The sequence below is a fragment of the Sapajus apella genome, unplaced genomic scaffold, assembly GCF_009761245.1.
Source record: "Sapajus apella isolate SASKATOON/1434 unplaced genomic scaffold, GSC_monkey_1.0 scaffold58, whole genome shotgun sequence".
NCBI classification, from domain to species: Eukaryota; Metazoa; Chordata; class Mammalia; order Primates; family Cebidae; genus Sapajus; species Sapajus apella.
Genome location: NW_022436998.1, coordinates 3,839,654 through 3,861,566, shown reverse-complemented (window position 1 = coordinate 3,861,566; position 21,913 = coordinate 3,839,654). Strand labels below are relative to the sequence as shown.

The window sequence follows — 21,913 nt, the reverse complement described above, 5'->3', positions numbered from 1 at the left end:
TGCAGCAAAGTCATGAGGATCTGATAAGCTTTATGATTAACAACAGGTTAAAATCAAAGAACAAATTTCATGTGTACTGTGTTTTTAGATACATAGAGCAACTTAGCTGAAAAATTACCCATGACATTTATTCTATAGGTTTTCGGGTTTCAGTTTTAACTTAACATACGTGCATTGATTTAGTTGTATATCATTCAGACATTATTGAACACCTGTTGTGCAGATATTAGGCTTAGGCTTTTAACTGGGAAATCTCTACCTCCTGTATCCTTTCCTCTTGGATACGTCATAGAGATGCTGCAGCCTCAAACTCCAGATTATATCATTTTTCTACCACTGATTTTGCAAAGAGGTAATGCATGTTCCTTATGCTGCTGAAGCAGCTAGTTGAGAGAGATATAAATACTTCTCAGCTTATTAGCTGTTCCGTCAGTGCTATTACCAAACAGAATCCAGAACTGATGAGTATTCTGTTATTTCTTTTCTTTTCTTTGAGACAGAGTCTTGCTCTGTCGCCTAGGCTAGAGTGCAGTGGTGCAATCTTGGCTCACTGCAACCTCCGACTCTTGGGTTCAAGTGATTCTCCTGTCTCAGCCTCCCAAGTATCTGAGATTACAGGCGAGCGCCATCACGACTGGCTAATTTTTGTATTTTTAGTAGAGAGGGGGTTTCACCATGTTGGCCATGCTGGTCTTGAAGTCCTGACCTCAGGTGATCTGCCCACCTCAGCCTCCCTAAGTACTGGGTTAACAGGCGCGAGCTGCCATGCCCGGCTATATTCTGTTATTTCTTCATGTGAAGAAACCTCAACCTTTGGGGTGTTTTCTTAACCTTTAAAGTATTGCATAACACAATGCTACATGGGAACAATTTTTAAAAAGATACTGGTCACATTAAGGTTTTCATCACACCAGTGGTAGCTTTTTCAAAGAGGTAGGACAACTGTAAAGTTTGATCAGAATAATTAATAATAGATATTATCTTGTAGGTAGGATTTTCAGGCCCTGTCACAATTTGGTGATTATTGCAGTTCTATTCAATCAAAAGTCAAGAGCAAAGTTGCATCAAAAGTAAAACAGAGATTAAATAACGACTACTTGATTGTTCTTGATTGGAAACACGAGTATTCTTAAAACCATTTTGTATAGTCCTTGATTAATGCTGCAATTTAAATTATTTAGCATTGTGCTGCCGCATCTCCATATCCCAAAAGAAAGCAAATATGTGAACTGTTGCTAAGAAAAGGAGCAAACATCAATGAAAAGACTAAAGAGTAAGTATACATTTAATAATTAAATATTATTGAGATTTTACTCTTTTGGAAAGTATATTCATTGTCTGGCTGACTTTTTCTCTTTAAGATTCTTGACTCCTCTGCACGTGGCATCTGAGAAAGCTCATAATGATGTTGTCGAAGTAGTGGTGAAACATGAAGCAAAGGTATTCTTCCTTTATGGTATCTTTGATAATGCAATGAGTTATTTTTTATTTAGCGGGTGAAATGCCTGACTGTCTAAACTATTTACTTTCTCATAAGTATTACATTTTTTCCCTCATAATCTGTGTTTAAGAATTATCCTGCAGGTAACCTTTTTTACGTCTAATTTTTGCTGGAACTTCTATAGGTTTATTCAGATACACATTCTTTCTGTATGTCCTCCCTTCTCCATTCCTTTTACCACACCCTACAGGTCAAAGTTATTCTTAAAGACTTTTTGGGACCCATCATCTTTTCTACTCATCTTTTTTCACCCATATCTTCTAATTCTTCGTTGCTATTATAACTTCTGTTATTCATCCTAACCACCATTTTTATTACCCTCTGTCATTTCTGTAACTAAGCCAAAGGACTTGAACGGAAGGAAATACATTAATTTAAAATCATTTAAATAATTTGACTAAAAGTAATTTGACTGAAATGAAAAGACTAAAGAATAAGTATACATTTAATAATTAAATATTATAATAAGTCACCAATAGAATTTGAATTGGCCAGTGTCCCAAAACATACTAGTTTCCACAGGATAAGTTTTGTTGGTAAGTTACTGTTCTTTAGTTGACGTTTGTGGACAAAGCATTTTATTCACCAAATACGCTTTCATCAAGGCTAGAAATAATCTCTTACCCAGGAACTTTTAAAAGTACTACTAAGCAAAAATATACATAGCATATCAGATTGGAAGAAATGACAGTAGTCACCTGATTCAGCAGTTTTTAACAGTTTTTAGTCATAGATCCTTGCCTCCTTCAAACAAAATCTTTAGTTGAAATTCAGTATACTCTATAACAGAGAAAGAATTGAGCCTCTATAGATGAAGGGAGAAGAAAGGAATAGACACTCTTCTCCTTGGATGGCCCCTGAGGCCCTTGGATAAATGAAATCTGCAGAATAGTTTTCTTACCTGTCCTTTCTTGGGTTTCCATTAATTCAAGAAACCACTTAGAGTTCTCCAATTTATTTTTGTGTTGCCTCTCCGTGTCTTAATTTCTCTTTGATTTGGGGGAATTCTTGATACTGTATAATCTTGATCTTTTCCTATTGTAAATTATTGAATAAAATAAAGTTTATTTCTGCTTGACTGCTTGGCATATCTTGTCTCTCTGTTCTATAACTGTTGATTGCTTTTTTCGTATTTGTGCTACATTACTTGAAGAGTATCTGAATGCATATTAAATTAGAGTTGTGACACTCAGTGAAACAATCTTGACTAGGGTGATCAACCATCCAGTTTTGTCCAGGACTTGGGGTTTTCTGGGACACAGGACTTTCAGTGCTAAAACCAGGAAAGTCCTAGGCAGACTAGAACAAGTGGTCACCCTAATCCTAACACAAAGTGGTACCCAAATAAAATTTTCAAGTGGGTATTTTTCACATTTCAGTGAGTTAGAGTATGTGAATAAATAGTTTGATTGTCCTGAGCATTTTAAATCAATTTTTCAGGCCCTGTAAGCAGGGAGACTAGCTAGTCATACTTCAGTTTTAGGTTCATTGAGGTCTTGATTATATTCCCATTCAAATACACTATCTGATTCCGTGAATGTAAATTTTCAGTGTCTCAGAATACACTAGTGTCTGCAGGATTGATTACTGAGGAACTTAATTTCTTAGTTATATTGAAGATATTTCCATGGCAGGGGAGGGAGGTATGGGGGTAGGGATAAGGTTGGTAGAGTCTTACAGGTGATTCTTTTTATCTTGAAAAATTTCGAAGATATAACCAAGTAGAAACAATTTTATAGAGAAAAAGTATCTGCCTACCACTTAGATTCTATTACTAACATTTTACTGTAGTGTTTTATTACATATCTTTTCGTTTTTCCCTCCATCCACCAGTATCTCTTTTTGACACATTTCAAAGTAATTTGCAGACTATTTCTCCTGAATACTTCCCCTTTCACATCAAGTAGAGTTTAATCTTTGTTTACAGTTTTTCTTTAGATGTAAAATTTGAATGCAGTGAAATGTAGAGATCTTAAATGGATATTTGCTGAATTTTGACTAGTACATACACCTGCATAACCAAAACTCCTATCGAGATACAGAACAGTATCTCATGGCAAAAGCAATGCACAGTCCCAGGCAATCTCCACTTTGACAGATAACCATTTTTATTTTTTCTGACATAAAAGTGCCTGTTCTAGGCCTTGACATACATGGAATCATAACAAAATTTATGCTTTTGTGTAAGGTTTTTCTCACATTGTGTAAGGATTTGGAGATTCATCCATGTATCAATAGTTTGTTCCTTTTTATTGCTGAGTATTCCACTGTGTGACTATTCCATAGTATGTGTATCTACATATTTTACATAACACACTCAATGAAACAATAATAAATAAGGGAAAAGATTAAGTGAATAGAAATAAGGTTTTAATGCTAATTTATCTCTGGTTTTGTTACTATTGTCTATCTTGGGTTAATCTTTACATTTCTACACTTTACAGATCCATAAAAATACATGGGTTCAGCTTTCTTAGAACAATGTTTAAATATCTCTGAATCTGTGAATGCTTTAATGATAAACACAACTACTATTTAGCATCTCACATTTAACCCAGAACTGGATCTTCCTCCTGATGTTAGCCTTCATGAATTGGTAATTTTCTAGATTTGATCAAAAATAACTTGCTGTGGCCGGGCGCGGTGGCTCAAGCCTGTAATCCCAGCACTTTGGGAGGCCGAGGCGGGTGGATCACGAGGTCAAGAGATCAAGACCATCCTGGTCAACATGGTGAAACCCCGTCTCTACTAAAAATACAAAAAATTAGCTGGGCATGGTGGCGCGTGCCTGTAATCCCAGCTACTCAGGAGGCTGAGGCAGGAGAATTGCCTGAACCCAGGAGGCGGAGGTTGCGGTGAGCCAAGATCGCGCCATTGCACTCCAGCCTGGGTAACAAGAACGAAACTCCGTCTCAAAAAAAAGAAAATAAATAAATAAATAAATAACTTGCTTTGGCATTGGATAATAGGCTTCATAAAAGAATTGAGACTTAAAAGTAGTAAAAAGTGTTGAATACATGATAGCATGGCTTTAAATTTTGCATTGCAGGCTAATTTCAATTTTTTCTGCATTGTTAAGGTTAATGCTCTGGATAATCTTGGTCAGACTTCTCTGCACAGAGCTGCTTATTGTGGTCATCTACAGACCTGCCGCCTACTCCTGAGCTATGGGTGTGATCCTAACATTATATCCCTTCAGGGCTTTACTGCTTTACAGATGGGAAATGAAAATGTACAGCAACTCCTCCAAGGTATTATATGCTTCCATGAAATTAATTTTTTTAATTAATCTTTAAAAAATTTTCACTTATCAGGTGTTAGAGGTAGGAGTTGGTAATAAGAAAAAAATTTTGAGGATTTTTGGTTACTTCTTAGGTTATTGTACTTTTAATCAGCTCAATATCCTCAGTCCTCAAGTGTCATTAAATGATAATTATGATTTTTGTTCCAGTAGCATTTTCTGGCCAATTTCTCAAGTTAAATAGATAGCTCTCAAGTTTTTATTGAGAAAGTTATAAGAGTAAGATAAAATAGTTGTTATTTATTTTTAAAGAAAGGAATTTTTAGATCCTACATATTCAAGGCAGGTAGAGTTTGTATAAGGTAGCCAACTATTTGACTTATTAAAACCTTTAACAGCTGAATACACTCATATTCATTACATTTTAAAAGATTTAATCAAATGTCTACACACTTGGCATTGATGAAACATTTCAACCTAGAGATATGGTCCCATAAATTTTAAAGTATTTTTGTCTAAATCTCCACTTTTATTAGAATTTAATACAGTAGTTTTGACATCTGAAAGCTCAGTCGAGAAACATGTAATAGATCAAGATTTTCTGTCTTTAACAGTCAGTCCGATGATCTTTATGCCTTTGGTCTGGGAACCATGTTTTGAGAAACACTGCTTGAACAGATAAAGGCAGATTGATAACAGCCTCCTGGAATCTGCCAAAACTGTGAACTACAAGACTGCTTTCAAGATTCCCATTACTTCCCCCACACATCACACATTCATTTCATTGTCAGTTTTGGGGTTAATAACACTGGTCCTATTCAGTTGGCTAGTAATAGAATGTATTTAGTTTCTATCACCAGCCAACTGATAGAACAGTTTTATACCAATTACCATTGCGTATGGCTTTTACTTGCCTTTGTAACTAGCTTCTTACAGTAAATTATTGAAGTGGAATTTCCAGGTCAAAGGGTAGCATTTAATTGTGAAATCATTTTCTATTAATAGGAAGCTGGTATTTACCATTTTACAGTCACAGTAAGAGTATGTGAAGCACCCGTTTTCTGTCAGCATTAGATATTACAATTCTTAATATTTTCCTTGAGTGAATGTGCATGTGTGAATTACAGAAGTAATAGATTTTAATGCTAACTATAAAAGTCCCATCAGTGTAGCTCTTCATTTCCTCTCTGCCTACTAGCAGATGGGAAAAAAATGATATTTTGATTTGCATTTCTGATTATGAGTAAATCTGAACTTAATTTTTAATGTGTTTATTGCCCATTTCTTTTTTTCCTTCCTTCCTTCCTTCCTTTTTCATTTATTTTTGAGATGGAGTCTCACTCTGTTGCCCAGGCTGGAGTACAGTGCTGCAATCTTGACTCACTGCAACCTCAGCCTCCCAGATTCAAGAAGTTCTAGTGCCTCACCCTCCTGAGTAGCTGGGATTACAGGCATGCACCTGATTTTTGTATTTTTAGTAGAGATGGAGTTTCACCATGTTGGCCAGTCTGGTCTCCAACTTCAGACCTCAAGGAATTTGCCACCTCAGCCTCCCCAAGTGCTGGGATTATGGGTGTGAGCCACAAGCCCAGCCAACCATGTCTCTTTTTTTGTATGTGTTCATGTCTTTAGCTCATTTGTTGAAGCCTTCCAAAGTACTCCTAAGAACACCTTATATATTAAATTTTATAATATATATATGTGTGTGTGTGTATGTGTGTGTGTGTATACCTATACACACATGTATATATATGCACATATATACACACATGTATATGTGCACATATATACACATGTATATATGCGCATATATACACACATGTATATACGCGCATATATACACACATGTATATACGCACATATATACACATGTATATATGCACATATATACACATGTATGTATATGTATATACACACATGTATATGTGTGTGTATATATGTACGCACACACACATAACATATATGTGTGTGTATATGTATATATTGAGACGGAGTTTCGCTCTTGTCACCAAGGCTGGAGTGCAGTGGCACAATCTTGGCTGACTGCAACCTCTGCCTCCCGAGTTCAAGCAATTTTCCTGCCTCAGTTCCAGGTAGCTGGGATTACAGATGCTCACTACCATGCCCAGCCAATTTTTGTATTTTTAGTAGAGATGAGGTTTCTCCATGTTGGCCAGCTGGTTTCAAACTCCTGACCTGAGGTGATCCACCTGTCTTGGCCTCCCAAAGTGCTGGGATTACAGGTATGAGCCACCATGCCTGGCCTATTTTATTTTATTTTATTTTGTTTTGTTTTATTTGAGACAGAGTTTCTCTCTTGTTACTGAGGCTGGAATGCAATCTCAACTCACTACAGCCTCAAATATATTCTCTTTAAAGGTGCATGTTAAGTATGATTTTTTTTCCATTTTGTTGTTGTTTAATGCTGTTATTGCCTTACATATTTTTCTAAATACCAATTTTCTTTTTTTGATGCTACCCTGTTTTTTTTTTTTTTTTTTGAGACAGTCTCACTCCATCACCAGGCACCAGGCTGGAGTGCGGTGGCGCAACCTCAGCTCACTGCAACCTCCACCTCCCGGGTTCAAGCAATTCTGCCTGAGACTACCAGCGCGTGCCACCGGTAGTAGAGACAGGGTTTAGTAGAGACAGGGTTTCACTATGTTGGCCAGGATGGTCTCAATCTCTTGACTTCGTGATTTGCCCGCCTCAGCCTCCCAAAGTGCTGGGATAACAGGTGTGAGCCACCGTGCCCGGCCGATGCTGCCTTTGATGTACTGTTCTAAGAAGCTTTTTTATTTCATATTATGAAAATATTCCATTTTCTTCTAGTATTTTTAAGGCTTAATTTTTCATACTTATGTCTCTTATGTCTTTAATCCATCTGGAGTTTATTTTGTTCTAAGGTGCAAGGTAGATGTTTTCCTTGTCTGACACTTTAAATGAGCTGTAAACATAGAATTTCAGACCTGGAAATGATGTTACATTTCTTGTAGTCTACCTTACCTCTTTAGAACTAAAAAAAATGTGAGGCCCAGGAAGTTCCAGTGACTTGCTCCAGTTCAGATAGCTAATTAATGACAGAACCACAGTTAGATTTCTGGTTGCTCTCTTAATTTAATACTTTTGCACCATTCCAAATGGCTTTCTTACAGAGTAGGCCATCTTTAGTCATCTACTTTATGTTCCTTTATATTGCTTAAATCACATTTTATAATCATTGTACACATTTACATATTTGCTTATATGGATTGTATTTCAAAGACTTTTAAGAGAATCTTATTTTTCCCCCCTCAACCCCCACCCCTCACTACCATGGAGATTTCCTACATAATCTACCAAATTGTTAAGGAACTTTGCTTTCTAATGAGATGCCTTCCATAAAGCTTGGTCCCATCTTCCAAATAGAGGTTAGTCACTCTTTCTCTCTCTCTCTTTTTTAGAGGGTATCTCATTAGGTAATTCAGAGGCAGACAGACAATTGCTGGAAGCTGCAAAGGCTGGAGATGTGGAAACTGTAAAAGTAAGATACAATGTTACATTTTTGTTAACTTTGGGTTTTTATCTTGACATTGTTAATGAATCTGTACTGTTTTAATGAAGAGCCTGGTTTATTTGTGTGTGCCTTGTTTTAAAAGGTCAATAATATAATCTAATTTTTTTTTTTTTTTTTTTTTACAAATAAGGAGCATTAGGTAATGAAAGAAAAAGACTTCAGTTTCACACACATCCCAGTAAATACTACATTCACAAATATAAATAAATTCAGGTAATAACAAATGGGTTTTGCTTAAAGAACCTATTAATTTGTACCTTTAACAGAATAAACTATATCAAATTACTGAATATTACTGTTTACATATGACACATAAAACAAGAAGGTGGAAAAACAGTGTATGACTTTTGTCTATAGATTTCTTCTGAGTTTTTCATTTCTTTGTCCCCTCTACCTCTAGGGATTCAGGGTTTAGTACAGTAATAAATACAGCTCTTTCTCAGAGCTGCCAACTTCAGCTCTTGCATGTTTCTCCGACTAGAGCCTTCCCCAGAGTAACCCTTCCTTACTGTTTGACTCTTACTGTAGAAATATGTATGTAAGGCCGGTGCAGTGGCACACAACTATAATCCCAGCACTTTGGTAGGTGGAGGTGGGTGGATCACCTGAGGTTAGGAGTTTGTGACCAGCCTGGCCAACATAGCAAAACCCCATCTCGACTAAAAATACAAAAAAAAAAAAAAAAAAAAAAAGAGAGAGAGAGAGAGAAAGTAGCCAGAAGTGTTGGGGGTGGGGGGACCTATAATCCCAGCTACTTCAGAGGGTGAGGCAGGAGAATTGATTGAACCTGGGAGACAGAGGTTGCAGTGAGCTGAGATTGTGCCATTGCACTCCAGCCTGGGTGACAGAGTGAGACTCCGTCAAAGAAAGAAAAGAAAGAAAAAAGTAAGTATGTAATATCTTACTATCTATCTCAGATATTTCTATTACCTGCAGAAATTGTGTAAACTCAAAGGCCTAACATTTTGAGAGGGTGAGACTGTTTTAGAATTTAATATAAATTAAAATCTAACCATTCTTCATGAATTAAATAATTTTTCAGTAATGCAATAGTGTTATTTTAATTTCCAAAGCTAGTAGGGGAGGCAAGCCTTGTATTTCTTCCACTTCCCCTTTGGAGACTTTTTCAAAACAGTCTTGATCCTGTTTGAGAGGATATTAACAGGTAATAGGTTTTATAGAAAGTTAAATTGGTTCATTTAATTCATGGCAGAAGTAGCTATTTGAAGTAATTTCATTATATTTCTTTGGTGGGGGGTAGGCGGGGAGACAGGGTCTGTTGCTCAGGCTGGAGCACAGTGGTGCTATCTTGGCTCACTGTAACCTTCATCTTCTGGGCTCAAGTGATCCTCCTGACTTCAGCCTCCCAAGTAGCTGGTACTACAGGTGCATGCCACCATGCCCAGCTAATTTTCTTGATTTTTTTCTTGTGGAGACAAAGTCTCACTATGTACCCAGGCTGGTCCCAAACTCCTGGGCTCAAGCAGTCCTCCTACCTCAGCCTCCCAAAGTGCTGGGATTATAAACATGAGCCACCATGCCCTGGCAATTTCATTATGTTTCTGTAGAATGTTCTAAATCCTAAACAGACCCACTCACAAAGTCAATAATTTTAGATTTTCTGAGGAAGAAATACAAATATTGTTCCCTTCTGAACTAGAGCTCTCAGGGAATTTATTCACTCCCGTTTTAAATGAAGAGCTTTCTACAAATTATGTGATCCTCTTCTGTTGCTTTATCTGCGTAGACAGTATAGACATCTCAGATAACTTCAGATTTGTATTTTAAGTTCGTCTCTCACAGAAAAATGCAGCTATCATGCAGTTTTATTATTTGACATGTTTTACTTTGATCCTCATTATTCTCATTTCCTTAAGTAGGAGGCTAATAGGATATTGAAAGGATTTTGTTTCTATTGCTATTGACTTCTGGAAATACAAATCACTTGAGCTAAAAGGTTGTGAACTGATTTTTCAAGAGACATGAAAATTAAGTTTAAGGCAATTAGCTGATTTTTTTGGGGGGGGGTGTGTGGACAGGGAGAGATACAGAATTTTAAATGCTCATTCTCTTACATATATTAAGGAACATAAAACTATATTTAGCAAGCATGTTAAAAACTAAACTTTGTTTTTATAAAGGTAGAAGGAGTCTAGAGGAGGGGATAGATAAAGGAGGGGATAGATGAAGTTGAGGGCAGGAAGTGGACTTAGAGAACACAATAATGCCATTGGATTCAGGAAAACCTGTGATAGGCGTCAGGCTGTCTTCCCTCCCCTCTGCTTTTTAAATCACTTGATGGACATTTATCTCCATCAGCCATTCTACTTCTTACCTACCTCTAGACAGATGGCTTTGTACAAATCACTGGGATAAGAACATCTGCGTATTATCTAATGAACACTTAACTACTGTGCTCAGTTGTGTTTGTTTACTGATAATCCCCCAGACTGGATACTTTATTTGACACCTGCTACTAGAAAACCTGTCTCAGAGTGGGCAAAATTAAACTGAGAGGTAAAGAGTAGAATGTCCTGTGATAACTACCAAACCTAGCAACACCTGGTATACATGTTAAAAAATGAATATGTTAATGGAAATGAATATTTTTTAACATGTGTACCAGGTGTTGCTAGGTTTGGTAGGGACCTGACTTGAGACCCACTGAAATACCATTTCTTGAATGGGACCTTGAATCTATATATCTAGCCAGCTCTTATTTGGGAAGCACAGAAGAGCTTTACCAGTGTAGTGATTAAACCCCTTGAGGTCAATCCACTGATAGCAGGCTCCTTTATTTTATTGAACTTAGGTTATCCCTGCTTTTGGGGGTAGGATAGTAAAAAGGGGGAAGGAGTTTTTACTAATGTGGATATATTCTTTTTGTTTGTTTGTTTGAGATAGAGTTTCACTCTTGTTGCCCGTGCTGGAGTGCAATGGCACGATCTCGGCCCACTGCAGCCTCCATCATTCAGGTTCAAGCGATTCTCCTGCCTCAGCCTCCCAGGTAGCTGGGATTACAGGCACCTGCCACCACACCCAGCTAGTTTTTTGTACTTTCAGTAGAGATGGGATTTCACCATGTTGGCCAAGCTGGTCTTGAACGCCTGACCCTAGGTGATCCTCGGCCTCCAAAAGTGCTGGGATTATAGGCGTGAACCACCTCGCCCAGCCTAATATGGATATATTCTTTTCACTCTTTAATCACTCTGATTTATTATCTGTGTTCCTTTTCTTCCCCAAACTTTAATGATTTTCATAACTACACTTCCTCATCTGAACCAAAGAACACAGAAAATAGACTGTTTTCTTAATTCTCCCCAGGGCTGTATATAACCATCAGCATTCTTTTTTTTTTTTTTTTTTTTTTTTTTTTTTTTTTTAAGACAGTCTTTCACTGCAATGGTACAATCTTGGCTCGGTGCAGCCTCCTCTGTCTCCTAGGTTCAAGCAGTTCTCCTGTCTCAGTCTCAGTCTCCCAAGTAGTTGAGACTGCCCATTTTAGCCAGGCTGGTCTCAAACTCCTGACCTCAAGTGATGAGCCTGCCTTAGCCTCCCAAAGTGCTGTGATTACAGGCGTGAGCCACCACACCCAGCCTAACCATCAGCATTCTATTAGTTATTTCATTCCATATAGTGTGGTAGGGTTCTTGAACCACCAGCATCAGCATCACCCAATAATTTGTTAGAAGTGAAGATTTTTAGGCTCTATCACAGTTATACTGAAAATTTGAGGGTTGGAACCAATGCACATTAAAGTTTGAGAACCACTGCTCTAAAGGAATACTTTTCAAACTTTAATGTGTTTACATATTATCTAGTGATCTTGTTCAAGTGCAAATTCTGACTCAGTGGATAGAAACCTGAGATTCTGAATTCTTAATAAGCCCCTCGGTAATGCTGATACTACAGTAATCTCATGTACCCCGTGTGTATTTGCCACAAAATGAAAGTTACACTTGCTGATGATTGGCACTTAGTTTACATGTACACATATAGTAGTGGTAATGATAAAATGTACCCTTTAGCTTTAGGAAAAGTAGAATATAAAGGCATACGTGAGGCTAGGCACAGTGGCTCACACCTGTAATCCTAACATTTGGAAGGCCAAGGTGGGAGGATCCCTTGAGGTCAGGAGTTCAAGACTAGCCTGGCCAACATGGTGAAACCCCATCTCTACTAAAAATACAAAAATCAGCTGGGTGTGGTGGCACGCACCTGTAGTCCCCACTACTCAGGAGGCTGAGGCAGAAAAAATTGCTTGAACCCAGTAGGTGGAGGTTATGGTGAGCTGAGATTGTGCCACTGCGCCCCAGCCTAGGCAAGAGAGTGAAACTGCATCTCAAACACAAAAGGCATAGATGAGAGGACCAGAGGGATTCCCAGTAAATGATATGATGAAATAAGACTACTAAAGAGACAAGAAAATAAGTCAGACATTTTGAAAATTCCTGGAATATGTAGATATAGTATCATATATGTTTTCTCCTACAGAAACTGTGTACTGTTCAGAGTGTCAACTGCAGAGACATTGAAGGGCGTCAGTCTACACCACTTCATTTTGCAGCTGGGTATAACAGAGTGTCCGTGGTGGAATATCTGCTACAGCACGGAGCTGATGTGCATGCTAAAGATAAAGGGTAAATACTAATGATTGTCACGGACTCTCTTCCTTACTTTTACCTGACGTTTTTAGGAAAACCTGGAAATATGTTATGTGTTATTTTTCAAGGAAATCTGTTTCCTAACATTGGCTTAAGTATTAAATAGAGCTTCTTAATTTCAATTAAGATATTATATGGTTAACATTCATATAAAGACTTCACTGGCATAATGCATGGGAATTTTATAATGGCCAAGGAGATTACAGCATTAGTGTGATAGTGATTTTTAATGTAGTAAACTTTTCAGTTTTCATGGAGGATTTTTGAATTCTTCCAGTTTATCTTGAAGTATTTTTTACTAAAAATAAACAATTTTAGATGTTGCGTATATGGATGGTTATAGTCTCTACATTTAAAACATTTTTTAAATGTTCTCCACTGACTCACCAAAAAAGAACTTATTTCTGCCTTAAATAGATTTAGGTTTTACAAAGTATAATCAGTATAATGTCTCAGGTAGTTCAAGAATTATCTTTCATCAGTTATATGCAATTATTTAAATTAAAATGTTCTTCTGGGGCATTATTGTTCATTTATTACTTTTCAGAGGCCTTGTACCTTTGCACAATGCATGTTCTTATGGACATTATGAAGTTGCAGAACTTCTTGTTAAACATGGAGCAGTGGTTAATGTAGCTGATTTATGGAAATTTACACCTTTACATGAAGCAGCAGCAAAAGGAAAATATGAAATTTGCAAACTTCTGCTCCAGGTATATTTAATTACTTACTATAAATAGTATGAATTACATAGAATATGTTTATGATTTTTTAAATAATACTAGTATACACTTAAACTATTAAGCAATGGGAAGGAATGTTATCTAATTCAGTACCTAGATTTTAGAATAAATGTCATAAACATTATTTTATATTTTAATCCACAAGTATGTTTACCAGCACCTAGAGTTATTTTTGTCTACAGCCAACTAATATGTGATAGTTCTGTTACTATTTTTATTTTTCCTCTTTAGTACTTTAACCTAAAACTATTTGATGAAGTATGTACTTAAAAGGCAGATTTATTTAGCATTGATAAAATGGATGATACTGGTTCAATACAGATACCAGTGGATATTTTACAATAGCAAGAATACAGAGATTTATACTTTATTTAAATGTTCATGAAAAGTAAAAATGGTATAACATGAAAGTTAATTTTTAAAGAAATATTACTTTATTTTGAATGTAGTTTAAAATTTTAACATTGATGCATTAGAGAAACGAAGTAATATTTAACTGCCTGTGTATTCTTTTTATTGTAATTCTGTGTATAAAGTAAACATTAATAGCAATGTTAACCTTTAAGGTAGAGTCTCAATATAAATTTAGTTTTTCTTTGGTATAGTTACATTGACTATTTTCTCATCGACCAAAGGTACATTTAAGCCATTTCCTCCTTTTTTTCTGTTTTTCACGTGCCTAGCATGGTGCAGACCCTACAAAGAAAAACAGGGATGGAAATACTCCTTTGGATCTTGTTAAAGATGGAGATACAGATATTCAAGATCTGCTTAGGGGAGATGCAGCTTTGCTAGATGCTGCCAAGAAGGGATGTTTAGCCAGAGTGAAGAAGTTGTCTTCACCTGATAATGTAAACTGCCGTGATACCCAAGGCCGACATTCAACACCTTTACATTTAGCAGGTAAGTGAAGGGAGTTTCACAGATTTAGGCTGGTAACACCTGAGATTCATTTTACCCAGGTAAAATATTTCCTGTTACTAAACTTGAAAAATTCAAATTAGGCCAAATATGGTAGCTCATATCTGTAATCTCAATACTTTATGAGGCCAAGGCAGGAGGATTGCTTGAGCCCAGGAGTTTGAGGGCAACACATGGCAAAATGCCATCTCTACTAAAAATAAATATAAAAATTAGCCAGGAGTGGTGGTGCAAACCTGTAGTCCCAGCTGTTCAGGAGGCTGATGTGGGAAGATTGAGCCCAGGAGGTCACTGCAGTGAGCCTTGATTGTGCCACTATACTCCAGCCTGGGCAACAAAACGAAACCCTGTCTCAAAAAATAAATACAATTAAAATCAAATATCTTCTAATGCCACCATTACACCCTTTAGTATGTTTGTACAAGACAATCATACTTGAAGCTATTAGCTGAGTTCCAGTTCACTTTATTATGAGTATGTTACATTCAGTAAGAACAATTGAAGTAGGCTCTGCCAGACTCCATGTGCTTTGTGATCATTATTCCAGATCATCATTTTATTTGTATCATCTTTGGTAAACAAGTTTTGAAAAATATGCCTACTTGAGCCAGCCTTCCTTATGGAAAGCTAAAGCTTTCTATTCTTCCTGATGATAGCTGCTAAGCACAAGCAGGAAAATAAAATAAAATTTAAATTCTCAGAAGTTACATAAACCTCTCACCCAAGTTATTTGTTGTTTTGGTTTGCAAGAGTTCCTGTAACAAAATACCATGGGGTGGCTACAACAGAAATTTGTTTTCTCACAGTTCTGGAGGGTAGGAGTCCAAGTTCAAGGTGTTGGCAGGGTTGGTCTCTTCTGAAGCCCCCTCTTGGCTTAAAGATGTCTACCTTCTCACTGTGTCCTTCCTGGAACTTGGGCCTCTTTCTATACGTTCTAGTCTTCTCTATTTTTAAGGAAACCAGTCAGATTATATTTAAGCCCACCCAAATTTTAGCTCTTTAGGAAGGCGCTGTCTCCAAATACAGTCACATTCTAAGGTACTGGGGTTAGGGCTTCAACATAAGAATTTGGGGGTGGGGGACAATTCATTTAAAACATTTGTTGTAAGTTTTCACTCATAAAACTAGCACAGTGTACCTTTGTTTTTAGCACAGATATACAATATATTATGGTTTCAGTACAGCTTTTTCAGCTGCATTACAGATGTTAGGGAATAAACCATTAAAATCACTGAGCTATAGCTAATACCTCAGTGAAGTTCCATCATAGGCCCAGTGGACTCATACAGGTTTATCTAAATATACATGGTTTAAAAAGAAAGAAAAAATCATGCGAATATTTCCGCTACTTTGTGTAACGTGGGAGTTGGAAATCTATTCCGTTCATTTCAGTCTTGTATTATAATTTGGTGTTATATATGATTCTTACCTTTAAATTCTCACTCCATGTAAGTTGAAACGTCACTGTCCAAGAGATCCAATTACTCTATATGTCTTTCAAGTATTCTGGAAGTGATAAGCCACAAATGCTAACATGGTGAGAAAAAGCTTTACTTCCACTGGCTATCAGGAGTTTCTAGTCCATGCAAGACAAAATATGACTTGACCTCTAATTGGAAATTGTGCTGTGCATATTTATGTTAGCTTTTATTTTTCTTGTAGCTTATCTAGAACTCTTAACATTAATATCTGTGTCCAGGTTGTCTTTTTAAGTCAAATAACTTGCACAAAATATTTCTGTCCACTTTTGCAGTGTTAAATACCATCCCTTGAGACCTAGAAAGACTTTTAGATTAGTGTAATATTTTATGGTGGTTTTATAGTTTTATTCTTTTTTACCGGATCTTTTAAAATTCTTTTGCTTTAAATCCTTTAGCAAAAGAATAAAACTACAATAGAAATAAGTCTTATTTGATGGCTAAAGCCATGGTAGAGTACATACGTTGGGTAGAACGCATAAGTTCCTTTACCAGACTTGCAGAGGTGTGTACCTCTGAGCTCTCTCTAGCAAAAAAGCATGTTCTTGTGGCCTTCTGGGGAAGAGGGCTCTGAGACCCAGTCTGGTTTGACTTGTATGTGATTGCAGACCTTTGACTTGCAGCACTTGAGACCTGTGTACCTGAGTTCAAGAAGTTGTATGTAACAACCATGAAGGCCGAGACTTTGGTAGGAAGGTTTTAATAGGAAAAATACAAACAAATCAGTTATTCTAATTTTGGGGACCTACAAAACTAATAGATAATATGATAAGCTTCCAACTTGAGGCCGGGGGAAATGTTTTCTAGAAGGCAAATTGTTAATAGAGTCCAATGAGGTATTTCAGATTTATACAAAATACCTTTTTTTTTTATCTCTTCAGTAATGTCTGTGCCTTATAAATATGTATAGATATAGATATATACACATATATGTGACTTTTTTATGTAACTAGTAGATGTATTATGACATAGTACTAAAAAAAGAAAAAACAAGTAAAATAATTTTACTCCTTTTCTAAATTAGCTGGTTATAATAATTTAGAAGTTGCAGAGTATTTGTTACAACATGGAGCTGATGTAAATGCCCAAGACAAAGGAGGACTTATTCCTTTACATAATGCAGCATCTTATGGGGTAAGTTCTTCTGTGTTACCTTTAAAAAATTGTGGAATTTTAAAGTGAAAGTCAGTATTGCAGTTCAAATGGAATTTAGTTTGATGTTCTCATTTTACAGAGAAGTAAATGGGAGAGTTAAAGAAGTTAAATTTTAACTTCCAAATTTCAGTTCTGAATCTGTTGTAAGCTTGCTGTGTGATACGCAGTGTGTTGTTGTTTTATTATCTTTCTTAACACCTGTCTCTTATTTTCAGTGAGATGTTGGTGATTGTATTTATTTGTTGGTGCCCAGAAAATCCACTGGGGCACCAATGGGGTTGATGAAATCTGTATAGATTCAGATGCATTGTTCCTGACTTATCATAGTCCTGAATGTTACATTCAAAATTATACATAGTTCTTCAATGGTATAGTTTGAATAATTGAGGAAGATTGCTGCTTTTTAAATTGATGTTTAGTAGTTACAATATTGAATAAATTAGAAATTATTAAAGTCATTAGTTTAAATTCCTGCTATATAGAATTCTTAACTCTTTTCTGGATAGTTCCTCAAGTTACTGAAATGTCCACTGTAATTTTTAATCAGCTACCCATAAGTTGTGATGTTGGGGAGAAAGAGTTTTTCTTTTCCTTTCCAAAGTTTGAAAATGTGGAAATAGGTACATAGCTAGTTTTTTCTTAAGAAGTAAAGTGTGACAAAATAATATTTCAGACTGTGACAGGTATTTTCTTTTACAGCATGTAGATGTAGCAGCTCTACTTATAAAGTATAATGCATGTGTCAATGCCACGGACAAATGGGCTTTCACACCTTTGCACGAAGCAGCCCAAAAGGGACGAACACAGCTTTGTGCTTTGTTGCTAGCCCATGGAGCTGATCCTACTCTTAAAAATCAGGAAGGACAAACACCTTTAGATTTAGTTTCAGTAAGTGGTGGGCTCTTTGAAAAAAATCTCAATGCTTTTCTGACTTTTGTTGTTGTTGTTTTTCCTCACGGGATTGTTATAATTTGTGACTTTTTAAAATTCACTTGAAATGTTATTATAAAATGTCTTTATAGTGAATGTGAATGGCAAAATCTGGTTTTTAGCCCAATTTTAATGCAACACTTCTTTAGTATTAAAATATAATAGAATTAAGGCAGTTGTGGTGGCTCATGCCTATAATCCCAGCACTTTGGGAGGCCGAGGCAGGCAGATCACCTGAGGTCAGGAGTTCGAGACTAGCCTGACCAACATGGTGAAACTCCGTCTCTACTAAAAATACAAAAATTAACCAGGTGTGGTGGCACACGCCTATAATCCCAGTTACTAGGAGGCTGAGGCAGGAGAATCACTTGAACCTGGGAGGCAGAGGTTTCAGTGAGCTGAGTTTGTGCCATTGCACTCCAGCCTGGGTGACAAGAGCGAGACTTGGTCTCAAAAAAAAAAGTATATATATATATGTGTGTATATATATGTATATATATAAAATAGAATTATAGAGTAATTATTTTTCTGTAGAATAGAATGATCAATACTTGTATACCAAGTACTTTGGAAATAGGAAAAATAAGTACATGATATAACTATTTATGTTAGTTAGGAAACTAAACAGGCCCAGGCCCTCAGAGAATACTGTTACTTACAGTGCAGCACAAGATGGTAGAGACTATGGGTCTTACACACAGCCCTAACTGGGAACATTGCCCCCAGGGTGCAGCCACAAAGCTGCAAAGCACCTGCTGCCAGTAGAGATTCCTTTTCCTCCCACATTGCCTCATCCCAGAGTTCTTATTGCTCACCCTACCTTAACTGTTCATGAAACAAGCATATTACCCACTTTCCTGTGAAGGTCCTGTGTTCCCTTCCACTCCTCCAGAGCATGGAGCAGGTTTAGGAGCTCCCACTGAACCTTCCACCTCTGCTTTGGGCACTAAAGCAGATGCCTCTCTCTGCCTGTACCACTGAGGACATTGACTACCACTGAGGACACAGTGGAAGGAAAGGAAGAAGGAATTCTTTTTGAGATGGGAAGGAAGGGGAATAATTTCTGCAGACTGCTTTCTACTGAGAGAGATTCCATTGTTAACAAGTTACAGTAAGAAACTGATGTAGTTCAGCTCCACTGGAGCTTCAGTAGATTTTTCTCAGCCCCTAACAACCGGCCATATTTGCAACATTATCTCTTCAGGGAAATGTCTTTCTAGTTCCAAACTACCTTAAAAGTGAACATTTGGAATTCATTCCACCCATATGTTCATCAGCCAGATATAATTAAGTGACAGTGAAGCAAAATGCTCTAGAGAACATACAAAGGCTTTAGAGTCAGACAGACCAGGCCTAGAATTCCAGCTCCACCACTTAAATTGTACAGTCTTACGAATTGCCTAACCTCTAAACTTAGTTACCTCATCTGTAAATCAGGGTAAAATGTATCTGGTTAATGTGAGAATTAAACGGGGTAATTTACTTAATGTCTTTGGCATGGTATCAGGTGTATAAAAAGCACTCAGTAAATTATACTATTATTATAAACAAATGTCATATATAAACTGAGTGCCATGGGACTGCACAGACTGGGGGAAGAGAAAGGTGATGACTGGAATAGGCAGAACAAATGACTATGAAACAAGTACTGATTTATTCCTTGCTGAATATTAGTTGAACATTATGAAAGAATAGTATATATTACTAATTAAACAAATTAATGTACCAGTAAATGTGGGGACTTTTTTCCATTCTAGCAGGTTTTTTTGTTTTTTGAGACAGAGTCTTGCTCTGTCACCCAGGCTGGAGTGCAGTGGCCACGATCTTGGCTCACTCCAAGCTCCACCTCCCAGGTTCAAATGATTCTCCTGCCTCAGCCTCCCAAGTAGCTGGAATTACAGTCATGTGCCACCACACCTGGCTAATAATTTTTGTATTTTTAGTAGAGACAGAGTTTCACCATGTTGGCCAGGCTGGTCCTGACCTCTAGCGATCCACCCGCCTCGGCCTCCCAAAGCGCTGGGATTACAGGCATAAGCCACTACACCCGGCCCCGTTCTAGCAGATTTGATTAAAAGGATTATCTTTCCTACCCACCTCCTCTCCAAAAAGCTTTCAATTTTGAGGAACAAATATATTGCTGGGTATTTTTCGGGAAATGCAAACGATTCTGTTTGCTAAAGTTCCATGTAGGTTGAGTTAGTTCAGAATAACCACAATAGGATTAAAAGCTCTTACCTTTTAAATTTGGTATTTCTGTAATTTATTGTGTTTCTCGGTCATAATATCAGAATTATTGCCACATTTAAGTTATATTTTGATTATATGTGTATTGGAAGAGATGTTCTCAATTATGTCTTATATTTTAATAACAGTTTAGCTGGATACAGATTGAATATCCCTTATCGGAAATGCTTAGGACCAGATATGTTTCGGCTTTTGGATTCCTTTTTCAGATTTTGAAATACTTGCATTATGTTTACTATTGAGCATCCCTGATCCCAAAATCTGAAATCCAAGGTGCTACAATGAACACTTCCTTTGAGCTTTACATCAACATTTTAAAAAATTCAGACTTGGGATGTTTGACCTGTATTAACCTATTTGCTTCACTTTTTAAAATGAATAATCCTTCATTGTGATGATCCTGGCACAAATTGCTAGGTTTCATCATATTTTTAAGTATATTTTATTAGGTATAATAGTAATTTAAAACTTGCTTATGGCAGATTTTGTCTCTGGCACATACCCTAGGCAGATGATGTCAGCGCTCTTCTGACAGCAGCCATGCCCCCTTCTGTTCTGCCTTCTTGTTACAAGCCTCAAGTGCTCAATGGTGTAAGAAGCCCAGGAGCCACTGCAGATGCTCTCTCATCAGGTCCACCTAGCCCATCAAGCCTTTCTGCAGCCAGCAGTCTTGACAACTTATCTGGGAGTTTTTCAGAACTGTCTTCAGTAGTTAGTTCAAGTGGAACAGAGGGTGCTTCCAGTTTGGAGAAAAAGGAGGGTGAGACATTCTGCAAAAATAACTTTCTCATTGGTATTGTAGCCCATATTTGTCATTTGGAATGCTAAAAAGTCATTTTTAACTTTAAATACAACTATTAGTATCAAATTAGTTAACATAGCCTTAAAAAGGTTTATCCTTATATTGCTTTATTTTTTTTCTTTTTTTTTCTTTTTGGAGACAGAATTTTCCTTTTGTCACCCACGCTGGCATGCAGTGGTGTGATCTTGGCTCACTGCAACCTCTGCCTCAAGGGTTCAAGTGATTCTCCTGCCTCAGTCTCCCGAGTAGCTGGGATTATAGGCATCCACCACCACGCCCGGGTAATTTTTGTATTTTTAGTAGAAATAGGGTTTCACCATGTTGGCCAGGCCAGTTTCAAACTCTTGACCTCAGGTGATCCACCCACCTCGGTCTCCCAAAGTGCTGGGATTACAGGCATGAGCCACCACTCCCAGCCCTTAACCTACTCTTTGGATGTAAACCTTTTCTGTTAAAATTCATTTCACCTTATGCAACAATGTGGAGTACTGAGACTGCCCCATTGATTAACTGTTTTTTCTAATGTTGAAATTGTATAGCTTTTTCTTGTTCAGTATTATATCCTAAGCGGCTATAAATATTTTGCTTCATCTTTATTTTCTTCATATATAGTAATAAGACATTATTGTTATAGTGATGAAATACATTATTCTGGTGTGAAATTCCATTTGTTTT

At 37.0% G+C, this 21,913-nt stretch overlaps 1 protein-coding gene across 2 annotated transcripts in view; it reads left to right on the top strand.

The window, feature by feature from the left end:
* Positions 1 to 21,913, top strand: part of TNKS2 (tankyrase 2) — a 65,887-nt gene that overhangs the window by 28,410 nt on the left and 15,564 nt on the right. Inside the window, exons 10-19 of one of the 2 annotated variants that reach the window (XM_032245550.1) lie at positions 1,182 to 1,273; positions 1,362 to 1,440; positions 4,581 to 4,752; positions 8,186 to 8,265; positions 12,793 to 12,938; positions 13,510 to 13,675; positions 14,389 to 14,608; positions 17,129 to 17,238; positions 17,959 to 18,147; positions 20,944 to 21,196. In XM_032245550.1, the coding sequence (XP_032101441.1) occupies positions 1,182 to 1,273; positions 1,362 to 1,440; positions 4,581 to 4,752; positions 8,186 to 8,265; positions 12,793 to 12,938; positions 13,510 to 13,675; positions 14,389 to 14,608; positions 17,129 to 17,238; positions 17,959 to 18,147; positions 20,944 to 21,196 (1,507 nt within the window). The remainder of the gene's footprint in view (positions 1 to 1,181; positions 1,274 to 1,361; positions 1,441 to 4,580; positions 4,753 to 8,185; positions 8,266 to 12,792; positions 12,939 to 13,509; positions 13,676 to 14,388; positions 14,609 to 17,128; positions 17,239 to 17,958; positions 18,148 to 20,943; positions 21,197 to 21,913) is intronic. The other variant, XM_032245551.1, reaches the window with a different exon arrangement.